We start from the raw sequence: 20,896 nt of genomic DNA on the forward strand, positions 1-20,896 counted from the left end.
ATAAAGTAACTTATTAGATAATAAATTCTTTTATAAAATAAGTATCTTCTATTAATATTATTCGTAATCCGTATTAGAATTTATATAGTAATTAGAATAAGTTTATATAAGCTCGTCTATAGACTTAAATCTTAATTAATAGGCGATTAATAAGAATTCAATTTATTAAACCTTAATATCGACTTTACCTTAAGACTAGAATAGCTATATACTATATATTATAAAGTAAATAAGCTACTAATCGAGAGAGAACTCTACTCTTAAAAACTACGATTAATATATTTAGAAACGCTATATCTTTTACTTAAAGAAGACGATTTTATTCTTCTAAATAATATATTAAAGTAGAAATTTAAATCTAACTACTTCGGACTCTTTTAGATTCTAAAGAAGCTATAGTTTAGTATATATATATTAGAAACGATAGACTAGAAGGTCTTACGTCTATTTATTTATAAAAGCCGTCTAATATAATATTATTTAATAGATTTAGATAAGTAGATAATCTAATTATTTACTAGAGTATAGTAAATACGACTCTAAATAGTTAGAGATAGTATAACGAAGCCTTCGGATAAAGTACTTTAGATACTTAGTAATAAGTCTAATTCCTTAATATACTATAAGCTATTAATAATATTAAAGTAATAATAAATATCGTAAGAATAATTAGAAGATAGTTTAAGTAAAATAAGAGAGAACTATAAAGTTAAAGTAACGCTAGTAAATAGATATTAGCGAAATAAAGAATAGAAGCTAATATTCTATAGCGCGATATCGATAGAGAAGGCTATAATAGTCTATAAGAAATAAACTATAATTAGAGTAGCTCTCGTTTCTAATTCTCTAGAGTAGATTACTCCGCCTTTAAGTAGATAATATCTTATCGCTAGAAAGAGTAACGAAGATATTAATACTTCGAGAATATTAAATAGAATAGCTAGAATAAAGATTATTTCTTTATACGCCTAGATTAGATAGAAATAGAGAAGTAGTAATAGACTAATATAATCTAACTCTCTCGATATACGAAGAATAGGATACGAAAAGACTTTTAGTCCTCTCGAAATTCCTTTAATATCCTAGAAAAGAACGGAAAACTATATTTAGAATAAATAAGAGATCTTAAGAAATAAGAGTAATTCTATTAGACCGTACTAAGATACCGTTATATAAGATATCTCTATTTTATTCTATATTAAGCTACTCGAATCTATATCGATAGATATCGAGATCTATTTTATCGATATTATAGAGTATATAAATAATATAGTAGACTTATCTTATATAAATTATATAGAGAATAGCTATAATAAGTTAGCTAAAGCTATCTTAAGTAAGAAGAAACTATACTCTATTAATAGACTAAATTAATCTAAAGATATAAGGCTATAGAATCTTATAAACTAGAATATATCTACTTTATTCTTCTCGATACTCGCTAATATTATAGAAAGTATATCTACGATATTTTCTAGTTCTACTAGAATAATCCTTCCGATACTCGAGGGGAATCTCGTTCCTTAAGAGTACTCGAAATCTCGTAAGAAGTAGAGATAAGATAATTTATTATCTTTATTAGTAGTCTAAAATACTAATTATAATATAGTTAAGTCTTTAGTTCTTCGTTAATAATACGTTAAAGGACGCTTATTAAGATCTAATTCTAGACTAAAGATAGTATAAGACTAAATAATCTAATAATAATAGTATTCTCTATAGATAATCTATAGAAACTAGAGCGTAGACTAGATCTCGATTCTTAACTATATATTATTAGGATATTCTACGAAGTACTCTAGATATATTAAAAAACCTAAAAATAACTAATAAATTATAGTAAATTATCTTATATAGTAGACGTAGAAGAACCTCGCTTATACTTCTCTACTCGTTATATTATACTAAAAGATTTATTTATAAAATAGACTATTTATAGAGTATCGTCTACTATTATAGTAGTATAAGAAAATAGTAATACTTCGCGGCCTTCTTATTATAATATTATTAAAGCCGATCCTAGTAGTAGTACTTCTATTAACGTCGTCGTTTTATAGTAAGAATACCCTAAAAGACCTAAACTAGAAGTAGGGCTCGATTACTATATATAGGTAGATAGTAGATAAATATTATATATAGAATAAGTAGAAGTAGTAGACTATTTATATACTAAATAATAAAAAGATAAACGTTCTAGAGTTAGATAAGTCAATATATAGTCTTATATAGACTATATTAATAAATCTATAGAAGACAAGACTAGTACGAATTATTACTATATTATAATCTAACTATACTTAGAATTATATACTAGCTTAGGAGATATAGGTATATATTATATAGCCTCTTTAGTATAATAATATATTTCCGATATATATCTAGATAAACTTCGTATTTATAATAATAGCTTAGAAGAAAATTTAATAATATACTAACGATATCTTAGTAGTAGCTTACTAGCTATATAGTCGTATTCTTTCGATTCTAGACTAGTCTTAATAACTTCTATTCTTACTAAAGATATAAATATTATAGAACGATAACTTTATTAAGTTAATATTAGTAGAGAATATTACTCTATACGTATATTAGATTTATTAATTTTATAAATAACTTTAATAGTTTTCGGTATATAATATAAATCTAAAGTCTACTATATTATCTTCTAAATAGCGATTAATACCTTTTAACGTCGATCTTCTATATCTATCTATAGCGGTAATACGAAGTCGAATCTATTCTCTAGATCTTTAATCTCGATAGCTATACGACTATTTATCTCTCTAGTCTTATTAATTATATATAGACTACTTATTTTCTTACTAAAATATATTTCTCTTATATCTTCTACTAGATCTTCTTTCTATATTTTAGGGAATTAAGTATAATATTTCTTAGTACTACGCGTTTAAATAGGCGTTAATATCGATATAGTAGATTAACGACGACTAGAAGCTTCGCTACTTATATCTCGATTACTAGATAAAGAATAATTAACTTCGCGAATAGTATAGATTATATATTTTTCGCCGAAAAGATATATTAAATTCGTAGAAATAGACGTATTAAAGATAAATATCGAAATATACTTTAGAAATACTAGCTCTCGATATAAGTCTAGTTTAACTATATAAAGATATATTTCGTAACGTAGATTATTTACGATATTTACTATATACTCTATAAGGGTATTCCTAATATATATATTAGTAATATCTCTCTAATCGTAAAATTCGATAGATCTTCGAGAAATACGGCTATATAGCTAAACTAATAAGCTATTATTAGGGAAAAAGAACTACTTCTAGTACTATTTCGCCTAGATAATAGAATTAACTACTATATCGCTAGACTTAATACTATAAATATTATTATTAATCTAGAAATAAATTAGTAATTATACTATTCGATATAGTATAGTATATTTACGAAAGAAGTCGTCTTCGTTATCTTAGTTACTAGTAGATCTTTAACTATCTTCTTAACTTATTAATAGTATTAAGTATTTAGAACTTATAATCTAGTCGATATTCTAACTTATCTAGATAATATAATAATTATAATAGTAATTATAGAAGATTTAGCTTTAATCGATAAAAGACTTAGAGCTTAGAAATATAAACGACTAGAAAGAGATATAAAAGAAAGTAAGAAGAAAAGAAGTAAAAGACGTCTACTTATACTTCTCTAAATCTCGTCGGATTAATCCCGAGTTAGCTTCGAAGAGTAATAGCGAGTACTATTACGCGTATAAACTCTCTTTACTTACCGTTTTAACGATCTTAATTTACTCTCGATTTATTTAGCTTTACTATTCTAGGCGTATATACTACTTCTATAGCTAAAGATAAGAGATATATACTCGCTCTATATATCTCGATCGATATCGAAGATATAGATACTATAGATATTTATTCTAACGATAGGACTACTTAGGAAACGAAGTATTTAGAATATAGAAATACTATTCTATTCTTTACTATAAGGCTAATAAAGGTACTTAACGTTCTTCGACGACGAATAAGACTATTTAATAGTCTAGATAGAGGAGAATATAATAAAATAGATACTCTACGTACTAAGTATTATAAAGACGTCGAGGATCGTCTTTCGGTCTCGACTAGCGTCGTACGCTATCGTATAACCCCTAGAAAGTATATAGTCTGACGAGGCCCCAGGCCCCGTTGAAATAGGACAAGTCCTCCGTGTAATCACAGCTCGAGCTCCCCCGGACCCGTGTCTGATCCCCATCTCTCCATTTTCTCTCCCCACAGTCTCTGCTTTGTCCTATCGAAAGCCACCGAACGCCGCGATTCCGTCAATCAAGTCACTTTCGATCGACGCCTCATCGAATCCTCCGCAATGACGTCGCATCGCCTGCCCGCCAACGTCTCTCCCGCCTTCGGCGGGCGGAGGACGCAAGCTCCTCGAGCCTATGAGCGCGGCCGGTCACTCGCTTGACCCTGGGCAACAGTGACAATGAGCTGTCCAAGTCGAGCTTGGCCCAGGGACCTCGATGTAACTTGTGCGAAAAGTTTGTCCGGTCTGCCGCGGGGTGCCTTGCAGGAGGCTGAGCTCAAAAAGAAGGTTGACGGAGATCTTGTGAACTTAGATATATTCCGTATGTTGGCAGATCGAAGACTGGCAGCCACCATTCTGTCAGCCAGTCACTTCAGGGTCAGCCGAAACTTCTCTGACTAGGCCGAATCACTGGGAGACTCATCTGGTACATCCAACTGCAATCACCGCTCAGGTTTGTGTACGTCTATAGCCTAGGATACCTTCTCAAGTGCGGCGTATTGAACTGAAGGGTTGCACAAGGCTGCGCAAGCCTAAGAGCACGTTAGCTGACGAGTCACTCAGGATGACTGGCGCAAACAACATGTTACTGTTTGGGCTTCTCAGTCTTGGGTTCCTCACTTCCGCAACATGGGCTCAGTCTGGGAACGCTTCGTCCGTGTACAATACACGGTTCGATGGTGTCACCTGGGACAATGCCCACTGGATCCTGACCACGACCAACCTTGATCAGGGTCACTATCAATCTCGGGCCACAGTTGCCAACGGTTACCATGGCATCAATGTTGCATCTCTTGGGCCATTCTTTGAGGTCGACACCATAGAAGACGGGGATATGATCAATGGTTGGCCTCTATTCAGCAGACGACAATCATTCGCCACGATTGGAGGCTTTTGGGACTCGCAGCCCAGAACTAATGGAACCAATTTTGAATGGCTTTATCAATATGGATGGGACAGTGTCATCAGCGGTATCCCTCACTGGTCCGGCATCATTGCGGATCTGGGAGGGAACGATTATTTGGCCGCATCGACGAACAGCTCAACCATCAGCAACTTCAGATCCAGTCTGGACATGAAAAGAGGTCTGATGGACTGGTCTTTCACCTGGTCTCCGGGGGCCAACGGTTCGTTCAATGTGTCTTACCAAATGTTCGCACATAAACTCCATGTCAACCAGGCCGCAGTCATCATGAACATCACCGCGATGAATACTACCAACATGACAATTGCTAATGTCCTAAATGGAGATTGCGCTGTACGAACGACTCCGGGTGACAAAGGAACCGACGGTGGAATCATTTTCACCTCTGTCCAGCCTGACGGAGTCCAGAATGTTACCGCATTTGTCTACGCCGGCCTGTCCTCTGCTGGAGCAACCGTTCGCTCGACCGAGCAAGCCACCTGGGATCGACCGTACGTCGGAAACAATCAGTCTTCCGTTGCCACCGGTTTACACGTCACCCTTGAGGCCGGGAAGGTTGCTACATTCACGAAATTCGTCGGCATTGCCTCGAGCGACGGGTTCGCTGGTCCAAAGGACGTTGCGAGGGAAGCAGCTCTTTCTGCACGGCAAGCAGGGTACAGCGCAATGTTGCAGACCCACGTTCAAGAGTGGGCAAAAGAGTTTCCTGCCGAATCAGTGGATGATTTCTCGTTCCCCCAGAACGGATCCTTGCCAGATGATCCGTACATTATTGAAACCGCCATCACAGCGGTAGCAAACCCATACCAACTCCTTCAGAATACAGTGTCGGACAGCGCGATTGCAGCAACTGGTAATGCCTCGATCAACAGCCACAGCATCTCTGTTGGCGGGCTGGGCTCGGATTCCTATGCCGGCCTGATTTTCTGGGACGCCGATATCTGGATGCAACCCGGCCTCGTGGCGGCTTTCCCGTCAGCTGCGAGAATCATCTCCAATTACCGTGTGGAGCGGTATGGACAGGCGCTTCGCAATGTGAAGACGGCGTATCAATCTTCGAAGAACCACACCAACTTTTCCTCCAATGCGGCCATCTATCCATGGACCAGTGGACGGTACGGAAACTGTACTGGGACGGGGCCTTGTTTCGACTACCAATACCATCTTAATGGCGACATTGGTCTGGAATTGATCAACCAGTGGGCTTCGTCAGGAAACACGTCATATTTCCGCGATCAACTGCTTCCGGTGTATGATTCCATCGCCACGCTGTTTTCGGAGTTGCTGGAGAAGAACGGTTCGACATGGTGGCTCACAAACATGACCGATCCTGATGAGTATGCAAATCACATCGACAACGGAGGATACACAATGGCGTTGATTTCAACTCACTTGACCAATGCCAATCTATTCCGAGCCATGTTCAACGGGACACCCAACGCGACATGGGAAGAACAGGCGGCAAACATGTACATCGCTCGCGACAACGAGGCGGACATTCTGCTAGAATATCCCGGCATGAACGGCAGTACCTCGGTCAAGCAAGCGGACGTGATCCTCAACACATACCCGCTTTCATTCACACGATACAACTACACTGCCGAGCGATCACTCAGCGATTTAGACTTCTACGCAGGCAAGCAGTCCATCAACGGCCCTGCCATGACGTACGCCATGTTCGCCATCATTGCGAACCAGGTCTCGCCGTCCGGTTGCTCCAGCTACACATACCAGCAATACTCGACCCAGCCATATGCGCGGGCACCATGGTACCAGCTATCCGAGCAGCTGGTGGACAACTGGAACGCCAACGGCGGGACACACCCTGCATACCCGTTCCTGACGGGCCACGGCGGCGCACACCAAGTGGTACTTTTCGGCTACCTGGGCCTTCGGTATCTTCCGGATTATGTTCTACACGTCGACCCATCGTTGCCACCTCAGATCCCGCAGATTCGGTACCGCACTTTTTACTGGCATGGATGGCCCATCTCGGCATTTTCCAACCAGACGCACACGATTCTCAGCCGCAACGGCAGTCTCGTTCCCGACGAAGGCGCCGTCCCCAACGCCACGTACGCGACCAACCCTATCCCTGTTCACGTCGGTCCCATCGGCAACCCGCCGCTGGCAAACTATAGTCTTCCTCTCAACGGCAGTATCACCATCACCAACCGGCGTATTGGCCAGATCAAGACCACCGCAGGCAACGTTGCCCAATGTCTGCCCGTCACCTCGCCCGACGAGTATTTGCCCGGCCAATTCCCCATCGCCGCCGTCGACGGCGCCGCAAGCACGAAATGGCAGCCTGCACTGGCCAATAAGACTGCCAGCGTTACTGTCCAATTGCCCGTGGGATACCGCGTGACCGGAATGGTCTTCGACTGGGCTCAGGCCCCGCCGTGGAATTATACTGTCCTATTCCACAACCAAACCCTAGACAGCCCGAGTGCCGTGAGCGCCAATACCTCGAAAGGTGTCGTCGAGGTTGCCAGCAATCAGCGCGTGCGTATCGCCGAAGCGTACAATGCCACGGAGATTTTCGAAATTGGTCCCATGGAGTCCAATATCACCACGTACAACGTTTCTGCTAGTCAAGAAGTCTATACCGCGCGCTATGCCACCCTGCAAATCTGGGGAAGTCTCGAAAATGGAACCGTGTCCGCATCCAATATGTCCGGCAGTGGAGCCACGGTTGCAGAGTGGAGTATTATTGTCGATGGTCTTCCTGATGACAACAGCACGGAAACAAAGAGGGATTTGGGCGGAAGTATTCTAAGGACTAGAGACCAGGTTCTAGACATGGATATGTTGCTGAAGCTCGGCCGTCTCGCGAGGTATGCAGAGGCAGGAAATAAGATGGGATGGACCTGACCTGACCTGAACGCTACTTTAATATCGGGGAACCCTGAAGGGAAAGCGAATGGGGCCGCGATGCCCAGCGATGGGAAGATGAAGATCAGGTGGCAGACAACACCTACTAGTACTGTAATGGAATTAATAATACATGAATAATCGACGGGCTTTGACGTGCGCGCAACACAAGCGCAAGCTGTGTCTGCGTGGACTTCTACGTACAGCATCTCCATTTATTCGGTATCCGCCGGGTTTGTTGGTGGTGCCGTAGCCGACGGGCAGCTTGGTGTGGCAGGCATTTTTCCTATATCAAAACATGCAGTACCAGTAGTGCACCTTGAACCACGATTGAGCCTCGAGCCAGACTCTGGGTGGTTAGAATATATCCTCCCCATGGTCTGCCTCATTGCCGAGTAAACCGCAAACCGAGCCTGGTCCAATATCTGCCCCTTGTTCGTGGACCTGAAACGGACCTCCATTTGTTATGTGCTTGTGTACTAGTAATAGGGGCGGCGTCTCCTCTTCGCATGTCAATAGGCCTGATGGGTCTGGGTCGAGAATCTGGCCTGCTTGATTTTCTGATTCTCCGGACAGATGTTAAGGGCTCGCTCGATGTATTGCAAGATTCAAGTTCCGAAAACATGAAGCCAAGGCGCGCGCGCAATGCCCGGTGCTCGTAGTCGCGGGCCAGTGCCTGCCACTGTATCCCTGGGTGGGAGTGTTTCTTCAGATCTGACGGGGGGACATGGACACCGGGCGCGGTACAGCGCGAAGGGCTGAGACCTTCAGAGATGTCTGTGTTGGTGCTGAGTGCTGCTCAGCAGCATCAAGTTGGACCGTCTCGTCCCATTTCTTGTTCTCCCTCCGGCGGACCGACTATGGAAGGCGGTTGACCAGGTCTTCCAGATCTATCCCAAGAAGCAGAGCACCCAGTGGTGTTGGTGTTGGCATCTCCATGATGTAATCCGACCCATGCACGGTACATGGGATGTTTTGTTTCTCGTTTGTGACTTTAGTTTCTTTTTATTCGCCCTGCGTCTCAGGTTGGCCCCCCTCCATTCTCCCACGGGCTTCGCCCAGAAGAGCCTCCTGCATCTTCCTCAACTCCTCCTCGCCCATCTTATCGAAGCCGCCAAAGTTGCGCATCTTTTCGCCGCGCCCGACTCGTTTCTTCTGCACCTCCTGCCACTCACCGACCACTCCGCGACATCCCTCGATGTAGCTTCCGAAGCCCAGGTCCGTGAGCGCCTGCTCCACATGTTCCACGCTGATGGTCTTTTTGGACTCTCGCTCCGAAATGTCATTCGACTCGGACGACAGCATGCGCAGAAACTCCAACGAACATGAGATCAATAGATCGCGCGCCGGACGCGTGAACGTCATCTCGCCGCCATCTTTCCCGCCCGGTGTCGCTGGGTCGTGGGGTAGCTGAGGCAGGATCTCTGAGATGATTTTTTGGACTGTCGCTTTAGGGAGCGAGAGGTCGTCGTTGCCTAGAGCAGGGAACACCGTTTATGTCAGTGTTATTGTTGGAAGGGCGCGGGCGCGATGTGTATGGGGGGCTGCGCAGGATGAATACGTACCGCCAAACTCCTTGTCTGACATGATTGATAGATGAGGTTGCTGACCTGGGTAGGGTTATGTGCTTCGTGTGGGAGGGAAGAGCAGTATGTAGGCTGTCATTATCCTAGGCCATGGAGGCTGATCTACGACGAAAGAACGGAGATATATACGTTGTACTACTACTCGCAGCAATTACAGTGGTTGGCTATGATTTGACGTGTCACTGCTGTCACTTCCAGTGATGAAACGCGGGTCCCAGCCTGAGAAGCTCAAATGAAGCGCCAGAAGAGGAATAGTCGCAGGTCACGTGGCAGGTTGTTCTCTCGCAGGTCAGATTTTCCAGGCCTTGGCACTGGATCTCCTTCAAAGTTCAAGTTTCGTTTTTCGTTCTCTCAACTTATCAATTCGTCCTTGTTGTCAACGATTCATCAACAACCGCGGTGGCTGGCGCTCCACTCAGGAGCTGTAATGTGTCTCATGTTCGCAAACTGTCGGTTGTCGTACTACAATACGGGATCGCCTGCTTGTCGTGTTGATCGCGTTTCGAGCGATATCCCGTAGTCGAGGACCAGTCTTTCATTTGACTCTGAACTAACTCAAGGCACTTGCGACGTGTTTTTTACAGCGAGCGAGTCATGATGGGCATTCAATATTCTGGTAAGTCATCCACAGCCTTGTTCTTTCTGTTTTACCTATTCACATGATGAACATTCGTGTCGCCCCTATCTTACCAAACCGTGGTGATTTACCTCTCCAAGCCAAACAGGACTTTCTGATTGAAATACCTACCTCAAACATGCATCGCAATCATTCCGGCCAGTTCAATTTGGTGGCAATTTCTAACATGTGTTGCGATAGGAGCCTGCAAGTAATCGTCAACAGCTGCCAGTGCCGCTCCTCATGCTTTTGGTCAGCGCAAGGTTAGTCAACTTCCTTGCACAAATACAGCATACAGCAACCCCTTTACATGATGACCAAACACATATGTACTATCAAATTCCGATTCACCATGAGGAATCACTTGGTTCGATTACCTGAAATGCCAAACTTTTGCACACCAAGAGCTTTTTGTTTTTTCGTCATGCAGTACTCGTATCGCTGGGTTTGTCTGACTCTTAGACCGGCAGTATTTGTTCTTTTTCTGGTTTCAGTTTCTCGACCCTGACCATTGTATTGGTAAGTCCTTTTGATCAATTCCATTTTGTTTCCCTTTCATGATGAACACAACCACTCTTTCCATGCTAAGTATGAAGGCCTTCCGGGTCTGATGCTTAAGTCTGTGTATTCATTTTTCATCTTTCGCCTGAGTTCAGCATTTATTGTCTGCTTGTCTATGGGTTACATGGTAGAATTGTCGCTGACCTTCTGCCAGGTCATGTATATACAAAATATATACTGGTGTCGCAATAAATATTTTTTGCGGTCGCATTCGCTTTGGGAGACGCCTACGAGCTCCGAGTCTTGAAAATTCTCTCTTTCTCTATATAAATATATATATAATGATACCGTGCGTTGCTGCCGACGGAGAAATCAAGGATTGTTTGCCTGTGTCCTGGTGGTTTTTCTATGCCTTTTGCTTTTTCTCGCCGGCTATTCTTGTACCGTTTCGATTCTTTCATGACCGATAGTCCGCCAACTTGGCATCATCCCAACTACAGTATTGCCGCAATCATTAGTACCTGTAAACATTTCACGAGGACTGATGGGAGATTCATCATTCTCACTTACCTCAAAAACAAGCCCGAAAGCTCTTTCTCCGCCCTGAGAGCCAACTCCGCAATGACATGGCCCGGCTTCTCAGGCGGCAACAGCTTACCCTCCTTCTTCGCATTCGCAAATTTGCCACGGTCCTTCTCGTCCATGTTCTGGAGATACTTGTCACGAATGTCACCTTGCATGGCCGTGTCGACCATGCCCGGGCGGATCGAGACGGACGTGATGTCGGGTTCTTCATTCTTCAATGTCATGGCCAGATGGTTCATTGCCGCCTTGGACGCCCCGTAGGCGCCCCACGATGTATAGCCTGTGTTGGCGGCGCCGGATGAGGTGAAGACGATTCGACCTTTTGCAGCCCGTAGGAGGGGGAGGCTGGATTGGATCTGAGTGCGTGGTAGACCATCAGCATGGACTGGGACTGGATAATGTGACAGTAGACTTGGACTTGATGTTTGAACTTACCAGCGCCACACAACTCGACACATTAATCCGAAACGTCCGCTCCCAATCCTCCACATCCATCTCCGCGATCCTGACACACGTGCCCAGCGTGCCATGATTGAGAACTAATCCATCCAACTTCCCGTCCAATTCGACATCACTTAGGATGTTCTTGACGTAAGCTAGATCGTCCATGTCGCCTGGTTTGGCGATGACTCGGCCTGGATTCTTGGAGCGGAGGTCGTCGAGAACATCGGTCTTGCGGCCGGTTAGAATCAGTAAGTGCTGAGCCGGCGAGGAGAGCAAAAAATCGGCGATTGCGAGGCCGATGCCTGCTGTTGCGCCGGTTACGAGGATGGTGCGTGATTGTGGGTATTGGGACTAGATAGACATAGTTAGGTTTGAGTCGGCAAGAGTCCGAGTCACATAAGTCAATTCAACCCGGACGGCAGTTAACCAACAGAACATTGTTGAAGATCGGCTGGCTCGGGTGTATTTGACTGTCTTTTCTTTCGCTTGATGATGTGTGGGATAGCAGGGGCATGAGCATGGCTTGGATAGTACTATGGCAGAGGTGATTCATTCCAGAAGGAACGGGGACAAAGAAGAACGGATTATCCCCATGCTGAAGAGGAGAGTTCAATGGGCTTCCTGCCGTCTTTTCCTGGTACCTAGGATTCCGGATGCCGAATTCCGAAACACGGTCACCCTCGTTTTCGCTATCTGAGGGTGGACAATGCAACACGCCATATACATACATGTACGGAAGGAGGGTGAGAATGGCGAAAGACAGTGTCGATTGACTTCATACAGTAGGTATATAAATACATGAGTACTCACCCGATGCTTTGAGATGTAGTCCGGAGAAGGGCCGAAGTGGGCTTTGGCGGCGGCAGCCATGACGATTCGCGCGTTCGTTGGTGTTGGTTCTGCTTTTCTTTCTGGTAGTCAATAAAATCCAGGCTGAGCGAGGATGAATTTGATTCAAGAATGACACACTAGGCGGTTGTAGGGGAGTAGTTGTAGACACTCTTCAGACAGTCCGAGCAGTTAGATAAAATGTTGTGTATGTTCGGCGAGAGTCAATTGGTTGCCGGAATATAAGTTAAAATTGACGTCAACTTTAGGGTCCGGAGGTCGTCTTTTCTTTTTGACTATACAACTGCTGTAGTTTGGAGCTCCCATCAAAATCTATGGGTCTATCACCACTGCTCATAGAATTACTCCTCTCTCAGGGAATACATCCACCGAAGTGATTCGGATATCAAGTATGAATTGTTATGTGTCCCAACGCTGTTTTGGAGCGTTTATCACCGATGTAGGATGCGGGCGCGATTTCGCCAACTGTAGCTGGATCCAGCCTGTCCAGCTCGAAGCCCGCTGGACGCTGCACTACCGATCCTTGTCAACGCCTCGAGTTCGCCTTTAGCTTCTTCTCCTTGTCATGCATCGAACTTTTGTTGGAGACAGTGAGAGCACCTCGAATCGGAAAGCGTTGCTACTGGGCTCCGGACATAAACGGTCCGTGGTTGATGGCCAAAGTTGAACCATTTACTGTTCGGAGGAACACAGGATCATCTCCTTGATCTCTGTGCTTCATAGCTCGGTCACAAGGAGGGAAATCCCAACATCGCTGAGATATGCATTGTACGTTTCCCATTCTTGGGGTCCTTCTGTCCTCGGGCACCTGGGCACCTGGGCACCTGTACGTGAGAACCAACGCGTTAACCTGTGTTATAGTTTCTCAACGGCGGAATGGAACAAGGTAGCAGGTGCGTCAAAGTTTGCAGAGATGGACAGCTGCTTTCCGTGCCGGATTGTTTGGCCAGTTTCATCCTGGATGATATGGCGAGTCATCTCTGACGACGTACACCTCCGCGACAAGGACGGCACAACCGACACCCATTGCGAGGGCGATGATGGGAACGTTCCACCAGGCAAACTCGAGTCTGCTCACGTTGATGTGTTTTCTCGCCAGTATGTCTCTCCAAAGTAGCCCGGCCAACGATGCGCTGAATGCCATACTGTACGCGCCAAAGTTGACACCAAGCGCCATACTATACACGGTCGCCCAGAATGTCCGGTTACTGAGGGGAGTTCCATTGGCGACGTGGATCTCTTGCCATGCCTGAATGACACGAGAAAGCAGGATTGTGCTGCCGATGTTTGTGCCGGCAAACTATGCACGAGCGGAACAAGGCCAATGTTAGCTTAGTGACCCCAAGCTACCAGCAGCGGACGGTGCTTGGAGCAGCAGACACGACAGAGACTTACGTTGCAAAGAATGACCGAGAGAAGACCCATGCCGCCGATGCTACCAATGGTTCCAGTCTTGTTCACCCAGTGATCCCATCCGTGAGCGAACACAGGCACCCATCCCCTGGTGACCAATGCCTGCACGAGGACGAACATGGAGAAGGCAAATGGCACAAGCATAAATGGCAAATGTGCCACCACAGCCGTGACTGTCGGAAGGGTCTCCTGGCACCAGCGATGCCCATCCGAGACAAGAGAAACGAGCGTCGGCCTCTCACGTCTCCGTTGCTCGCTTTCAGAGAGGCTTCGCTCCACGTCCACCTGCCCTATCGGCTTCGTATCGAGTGGGCCATTGTCTGACTCTGCCTGTCCAGAGCCAGTAAGCGTCAGGGATGTGAGTGTCGGTATTCTCGACGCTGGAATTACACCGCCAGACTTGATCTTGTCTGTATCTGCCTTCCAATCCTCGTGCCCAGCAGAACCATGGCGAGACTCTCCAGCGCCCGACGAATGCACCTGCACGCTTTTTTGGTGATTTGACGTTTCTACCCACTCTTCTTGCACCGAAGCAATCCCCTTCTCATTCATCTCATCTCCACTGGCGGCGGGCTTGGATCTATCAGCTTCAGATTCCCAGAGAGTCTGCCGAGCGAGCTTGCGTGTTATCTTTCGGTTCATGAACCCGAAAGTGACGTCCCAGCAGAACATGATGCAAGCAGCTGGCAACGTCACCCAGAACACAGGATACTCGCCCTGGCTCTGGCTGGCCGCGTTCAGTGCTAATAGGGTGATAAGCGTCACAGCCATTATCAAGGCTCCGAATGCTGCGCCCTTTTTGTCGAGGAAAGGATTCATAATCTCTTCGAGCAAAAGAATCTCGCCCTTTTCGGCATTGGCGGCTGTCTGATCTTCTTCCTCCGTAATCCCCCGTGCGTAAGGGATATTGGGATTGCGCCGCTCGCGTCCTTTTAAATTATTAGGGAGGTCGCGCATCTGAATCGATACGGGAATGAGACGGCTATCGGCAAAGACGACATACAACAGGAACGGAAAGAGCACGATGGCTGTGACAACGACTGGCACAATCATATTGGCTGTGTAGGTGATGAATTTGATCTTGAAGGCGCCAGCTAGCACGAGGTTGGTTGGATTGGAAGAGACAAGGATGGCAGAGGCGGTGTTTGCCACCGCAAACTGACTGACGATCCACGCCCTTGGGTGCATGATATTCTTGGAGACCCGAGTCATATAAGCCAGGAATGCTGTACCAGATAGGATGATAGGGTCGTTTCCAATGAAGGTGCCCAAGCAAAAGAAGAAGGTGTAGAGGTAGAAGAAGAGCCAATGCCCGACTTTGCCACCTTTCTTGAGCACCTGGAACGCCAGGTACCTAATCAAGCCTGAAGCATCGATGGAAATGGCGATATATGCCAGGGTGAGGAAAAAGGCCATGATGTCGAGGGGGGAGATGTTGTTCGATCCTACCGTCCCGTCGTGCACCTCTTGACGCCCGATCGCCGAGATCGCAAGCAGGAAGAGGTCGGCAACCAATGGTGCGGTCACAAAATTCATGGGAAACTCCAGGCGCACATACCGGTCGACCGTGCAAGGATGGGAGCCCGTTTTAACACGTCGAGATTGTTTCGGCCTGGGGGATATCACGCGGCAGTTACTGAGCATGCCGAGAACAGCTGTGGAAACCGGTCTCGGGATATATAGCGGGACTTTAAAAGGGAACAAAACTGTAATGTCTATAGAGTCAAAAAGGTCAGTCCCAAGAGTTATGACTGCCCAAGTGGATTCGACCCGTACTTACTGGTGAGGATGAATACTATGAGCGTGACGATTGAACGCCATGATTTTATCTGGCTGGTGTCTAGGGTATCTTCCATTTTGATGAGATGCAGCAACGAAGTCTTGATAGTGTCAGTCTGGCCTGCCTGATGCTGGCTTCAAGTGCAATTTTCGGAAGTCAACACGGTCATAGATTGTCGGCTCTTAGCAGCAACTGCATTTGGGAAGATCTGGCGCAAAGGCTCGTCGCGCTGTTCTGTCCTGCGGCCTGGCAACGGCCATGGGCACCCAAGTTCGACAGGACCTGGAAGGCCCACGAATAGAGCAATCTGAGGTCGCTTCAATGAAAACCGAGATGGACTGTGAATCGTGTCGAGCTGGGGGAGGGGTCAGCCGACCTTTTGTGGAAGTTTTGACATGGAGGAAGCTGTTGTCCCACGTGCATGTCAGAAGAAACCTTTCAAAGCAAATCAGCCCATTGACACATGCGGGATTGAGGCAGTGCAATGTTCGCTCTCGGGATCACAGCCCGTATGATGAGCATTGCCAGGAGCATGCATGGTGTACATTGGAGGGCTGAGGGCAGGGCATCCAGACGAACGAGGAGCAGGAGCTCGAAATGCAGTAGGTGCCATTTCCAGCCAATTGAACATCATCATCTAAGGTCCTTCGTGCAACGATAGGCGCACCGCATACCACGACGCTACCAGGCCGTGGGTGCATCGTGGCGCACCTCTGAACGGCCTGGTTCTGGTCCGTTCGTATTGTGCTACACCGCCTGTTGCAGATATGAATTCGAAGTGTACTCTGCGGAGAGCAACTATACTGTACCTTAGGTCTGAGAAATTCTTGACGATAAGCTTGAGAGGCGGCACTGAGCAATGGTACCTACGACTGCAGGGAGGCAGATCCGTGTTGTCACTACTCCAGCACCTGTGCACCTGCTCCTTTTCGAAAGCATCCCGAATAGGTTTAGATCAGGCAATCAGCCAAACCGGTGAGCGCTCACATGATCTCCAGCGTTGGCGAACTAGTTCAGGAGAAGACTAGCGCATGGTGTCTATCCAAACCCAAATCCAAGGCCTCCCATTGGCCTCTCATTTATTGGCACTCACCTAGGCATTATGAGCTGCCCGTTCTCATGATGGTTGACCTCCCCTCCCCCGTCCGTCCTCCTCCATCACTCTTATCTACAACACACAACCTGCCATTAACCCTGCCAAAGATTCTTAGGCACATGCACCTGTGCTGTTGCAGCAATATGATATGTCATCCGGGACGCCTAGCCTTGAGCCTCACATCCAGATGGGATGGCTCGAAAGCCACGACGCCAGTTGGTAGCTCAGCCTCAGCACCTCGTGCTGCCGAAAGTACTTTCTGCCTTCTTCCCCCAGCTCTTCGTATCACCGTGCTCTCAAGCAAATAGCACCGGATATCCTCTATATTGGTGACTCTTGGCTCTTAGTATTTTCCTGTCATGCGAGACTAATATCTTTCCCACCTTGCCCACCATACTCCCTTACTTATTAAGGAAGGAGGTCATGCCCGCACTTATTTCAGCGTTGCCGGCGTTGCTCTTTATTCTTGAAAGCCTCTATGGCTACGAACACTACCGATGATACTTTGAAGGTTGTATGTGCGTGGCCACTCTCTGGCCAGTACGGCCCAGGCTCGAGGGCCTTATATTACGCCCTCATCGCCGCATGCGTCTTTGCCCAGAAGATAGTTTGGCTGCGGAAAGCCTGTGTGGCGGCAGCTCTCTTGTTTCCAGCCGTCGCCGCTCTCCACGGCATCGTCCTTGCGGCAGTTCACGTTGATCGTACGTTCCTCATGGCAGACATCAGTCCCTGATCGTTTCTGACGAGCTCAACTCAGATGCTGTCGATATGGATGTCTTCGGGGCCTTCCAGCTGTGTTCCATCGGGATATTGGCCGCCCCGGTGACGGTCAGGCTGTCTCGGACGTACTTCAATGACACTGGCCGAAATCTCATCTTTTTGTGGACTGGACTCATTCTTGCCGGTGAGCGACTGGCGGGAACTATTTGTGCGACTGCTTCTGACTCAAACTAGGGCTCCTAAGCTTGACAGTGGAATTCTTCCGGAGCAATGTCACTGATTGTCCACGCGATGATTTTGGCAACGTCCTTTCTCCTGACGCCGGCAAGTTTCAGTATAAAAGTCAGTGCGGCCTCACATGCACTGTCGATGCGGGGCCACACTCTCCTATGCGAGGTGGTTCGGCCAACAACATATACGTTATCCCAGCCCCAGACAAATTGACGTTTGGCACGGCAACTCTTCTCGCAGCCGCTTGCTGTATACCTCCCATTCTCTCCATAATATCAATGTGGAAGGAGATCCTTGAGCTCAATTACAAGAGAACATTTCCCGATCGAAACAAACAAGAAGAAACCAATGAACTGATCTCCGGAACTAACGGCGCCACGATTGAGAAGATGAGGCAAATCAACGAGAAGATTACCGAGTTCTTGTGGGCTGTACAGATTCCTGTTATCGGTGCTGCCGTACTCGCAATACTTGTTACAGGCGAGTTGAACTTTTTCAGCCCTCAAATACTATATCAGACTGAACCTATAGCCAGCATTGGTAGGTGGGCTGCTTTCTTCATGGTCCTGCTGATTGTCACAGTTGGCTGATTGATCGATGCTGTTGACAGGCCAATGGGCTCCAATCGCTGGTACGGCTCTCGCAGTTTTAGGATCGCTCTTTGTACTTTTTGACAAAAAGCTTGACGCTGCGACCGCTGGAGTCAACCAGACTATTACTTCAAGACAATGTACCTGCTCGGAAAGGGGAGTCAGTCCCGGCCGGTTCCGGAGTCCTGTAAATTCCACTGCAACTGAAGATGGCCAAAACCTACACCATAGCCTCGCGCATATTGGGACAAATGCAAGCATCGACCGGGGAAAGGACACCACTTGCGTTACCATGGACCAAACTTTGGAGAGAAATGGCAATCCACTTCAGCATGACGCCGGCAGCAGACGCAAAGTGGCTAGCGTGTTGCAAGCGGTCGCTCGTTATGTGGGAACCGCACATCGCCGCTTTGACGACTCCGAGTTCAAAAATGGCGAAGCACAGGGTTACCCTTGGGTTCCGGGAGAGCCAGCACGAAATTCGCATTATGGAGAGATTACACGGTTTCAGAGCTCTCCTATGCTTCGCGGACGCTCTAGAGTTCCCCCCGACATTGGTGTCGATTGTAGCGCGGCAGCGGATAGGGCACAGTCACCTCTGTCGCCACAGTCCCCGGACTCCTTACCACCATTTCCCCCACTTGATTCAGATACTGTGCCACAATCGGGCCCTTCACGGACTGAACCGGCTCTTTCCGACCCGTGTGCCAGCCCAACTGGGTCTGGACCGCAACAGCGGCGGGACACTCTCCAGGTGCCAGTGACGGCATATCATGGTCACACTCATGGGGACTATTTGGCCACCTCTAGCTCAAATATCCCCGTTGGGCAACTTCCTCCTGTTATCGTGGTGTCTCCCCATGTGAACTCAGCCTCTGTGTCTGTCAAGGCGTCTGGATCGCGCACTCCGTGAGAATCCCACCTAGGGCTTATCAAGCTTCCTGCCTTGCAGACTCGCTGTTCAAGCTCCCTGGTTACATGTCTCCCTTATCTGAAAGGTCGCACTCCCGACGACGAGCATGCGAGACGAGACAAGGCTGAATCTTGTTGGCTGGTACACAATCTCCGGGAATTGGGATCCGCATTGGAGCTCTCGGGGTATCATGCGGACGTTTGGGCGCAACGATGCCCGAGGGTCCGCAGCCTTTACGAGAATTATTGGTGGATACGGGACGACGAGAAGTGTTTGGAGTCACGCCACGGCATAACCATGCCGTTTGTCGGCCATCATCGTGAGATCCAGCTCAGTATTCCACCTCCTTTGCAGGATAATGGCCCATCATTTCGTCGTTGAAGGTGCCAGACACCCATGATGAATGGTTTGCAACGCCCGACTCGGACCCTGTTCATGTTCATCCAATCAGCGGACTCAAACTCAATTAACCAGCGAAGGCTACTTTGTTAGGGTCCAATACTAGGAGCACCTAGACTTGCCGCCATGGCGTTGCTGGTAATTATCGGCTTGAGAGCGATTGACACAGGCCGCTGCGGGAATGGTTATATGTTGACCCAGCATATCTTCACCCAGCATGTGTGCATGGCTCAACAATAATATCCTGATGTCATGTCAACATCATGAAGGAGGACACCAACACGTCGACCACCTCTCCAGAAGAGTTCCCTTTACGTTATACAATAATACGTTTCACAACACTGCAAATGCCGTACTGCAGATCCGGCTCCCGTACGCACGATTAAGCAGAAGAACCACTAGGTACTGTACTGTACCTAGCAAACGAAGGGTGGAGGTGTGCTATTATGTACTGTACTGTACTACATATATTCTATATCAACAGACCGCATCACGTTCATATCATTCCTTGTATTGTACCCCCACTGCAGTCACCGGATAAGGGAGAACCAACCTTTGACTGAGTCAGACTGACCACTCTTACTGTTATATACTACTTACTACTGTGCTATAAACATCCGTGCCTACTGCTGGTAAAGCAGTTCAGTTGAATTCTACTTGAAGTGAACCTGCAGACTGCACCGGAGTGGAACGAATTCCGGAGAAGCACAGGTTGTTTGTTACAGTGCAGTAGCTTTTTCCGGTCCATGATTTCCCCGGCGTATTGAGCGACGGTAAAGGTTTGCGGCTTGTATGTACGATAGGTGACTGCATTGGAAGTGTGATTCTACTGTATGTACAATTGCTGTACTACTACTGTTCGACTGTATCTGTGGTACGTAGTCAAGTCACTCCATCCCATATGTGCCTAGGTATGGGGTCCGCGGGGTGAGTGAACACCCGGGGTAAATAAAACGTATGTACGTACCTAGGTAGTCAACAAACGGGGCGGAGACGGGCTCCCTGGGCTTGCTGGGGGTAAATCCGACGCCTTATAAGATGGCCAGTGCCGTATCCATTTCCCGACTCGTTTGTC

The 20,896-nt window shown here is 46.8% G+C and overlaps 5 protein-coding genes across 5 annotated transcripts; 2 read left to right on the forward strand and 3 right to left on the reverse strand.

Moving 5' to 3' along the window:
• Positions 1 to 4,212: 4,212 nt before the first annotated feature.
• On the forward strand, positions 4,213 to 8,246 carry HMPREF1120_08557 (alpha,alpha-trehalase). Its single transcript, XM_009162817.1, has 2 exons — positions 4,213 to 4,759; positions 4,864 to 8,246. The coding sequence occupies exon 2, from the start codon at positions 4,865 to 4,867 to the stop codon at positions 8,096 to 8,098; it is 3,234 nt and encodes a 1,077-aa protein (XP_009161065.1). The 5' UTR covers positions 4,213 to 4,759; position 4,864; the 3' UTR covers positions 8,099 to 8,246.
• On the reverse strand, positions 7,579 to 9,860 carry HMPREF1120_08558 (uncharacterized protein). Its single transcript, XM_009162818.1, has 2 exons — positions 9,664 to 9,860; positions 7,579 to 9,573 (listed from the first exon to the last, which is right to left on the reverse strand). Exons 1-2 carry the CDS (start codon positions 9,683 to 9,685, stop codon positions 9,104 to 9,106), a joined length of 492 nt encoding a protein of 163 aa, XP_009161066.1. The 5' UTR covers positions 9,686 to 9,860; the 3' UTR covers positions 7,579 to 9,103.
• Positions 9,861 to 11,258: 1,398 nt separating this feature from the next.
• HMPREF1120_08559 (short-chain dehydrogenase/reductase) lies at positions 11,259 to 12,700 on the reverse strand (the record flags this gene model as incomplete). The annotated part of the gene is made up of 4 exons (XM_009162819.1): positions 11,259 to 11,295; positions 11,372 to 11,742; positions 11,822 to 12,181; positions 12,641 to 12,700. The coding sequence occupies 4 exons, from the start codon at positions 12,698 to 12,700 to the stop codon at positions 11,259 to 11,261; spliced, it is 828 nt and encodes a 275-aa protein (XP_009161067.1).
• Positions 12,701 to 13,631: 931 nt separating this feature from the next.
• HMPREF1120_08560 (uncharacterized protein) lies at positions 13,632 to 15,948 on the reverse strand (the record flags this gene model as incomplete). Its single annotated transcript, XM_009162820.1, has 3 exons — positions 13,632 to 13,979; positions 14,075 to 15,807; positions 15,873 to 15,948. The coding sequence occupies 3 exons, from the start codon at positions 15,946 to 15,948 to the stop codon at positions 13,632 to 13,634; spliced, it is 2,157 nt and encodes a 718-aa protein (XP_009161068.1).
• Positions 15,949 to 17,003: 1,055 nt separating this feature from the next.
• Positions 17,004 to 20,439, forward strand: HMPREF1120_08561 (uncharacterized protein). The gene is made up of 4 exons (XM_009162821.1): positions 17,004 to 17,669; positions 17,726 to 17,872; positions 17,923 to 18,459; positions 18,530 to 20,439. The coding sequence occupies exons 1-4, from the start codon at positions 17,447 to 17,449 to the stop codon at positions 19,420 to 19,422; spliced, it is 1,800 nt and encodes a 599-aa protein (XP_009161069.1). The 5' UTR covers positions 17,004 to 17,446; the 3' UTR covers positions 19,423 to 20,439.
• Positions 20,440 to 20,896: the final 457 nt, after the last annotated feature.

This window comes from Exophiala dermatitidis (assembly GCF_000230625.1).
Source record: "Exophiala dermatitidis NIH/UT8656 unplaced genomic scaffold supercont1.7, whole genome shotgun sequence".
Taxonomy (NCBI): Eukaryota; Fungi; Ascomycota; class Eurotiomycetes; order Chaetothyriales; family Herpotrichiellaceae; genus Exophiala; species Exophiala dermatitidis.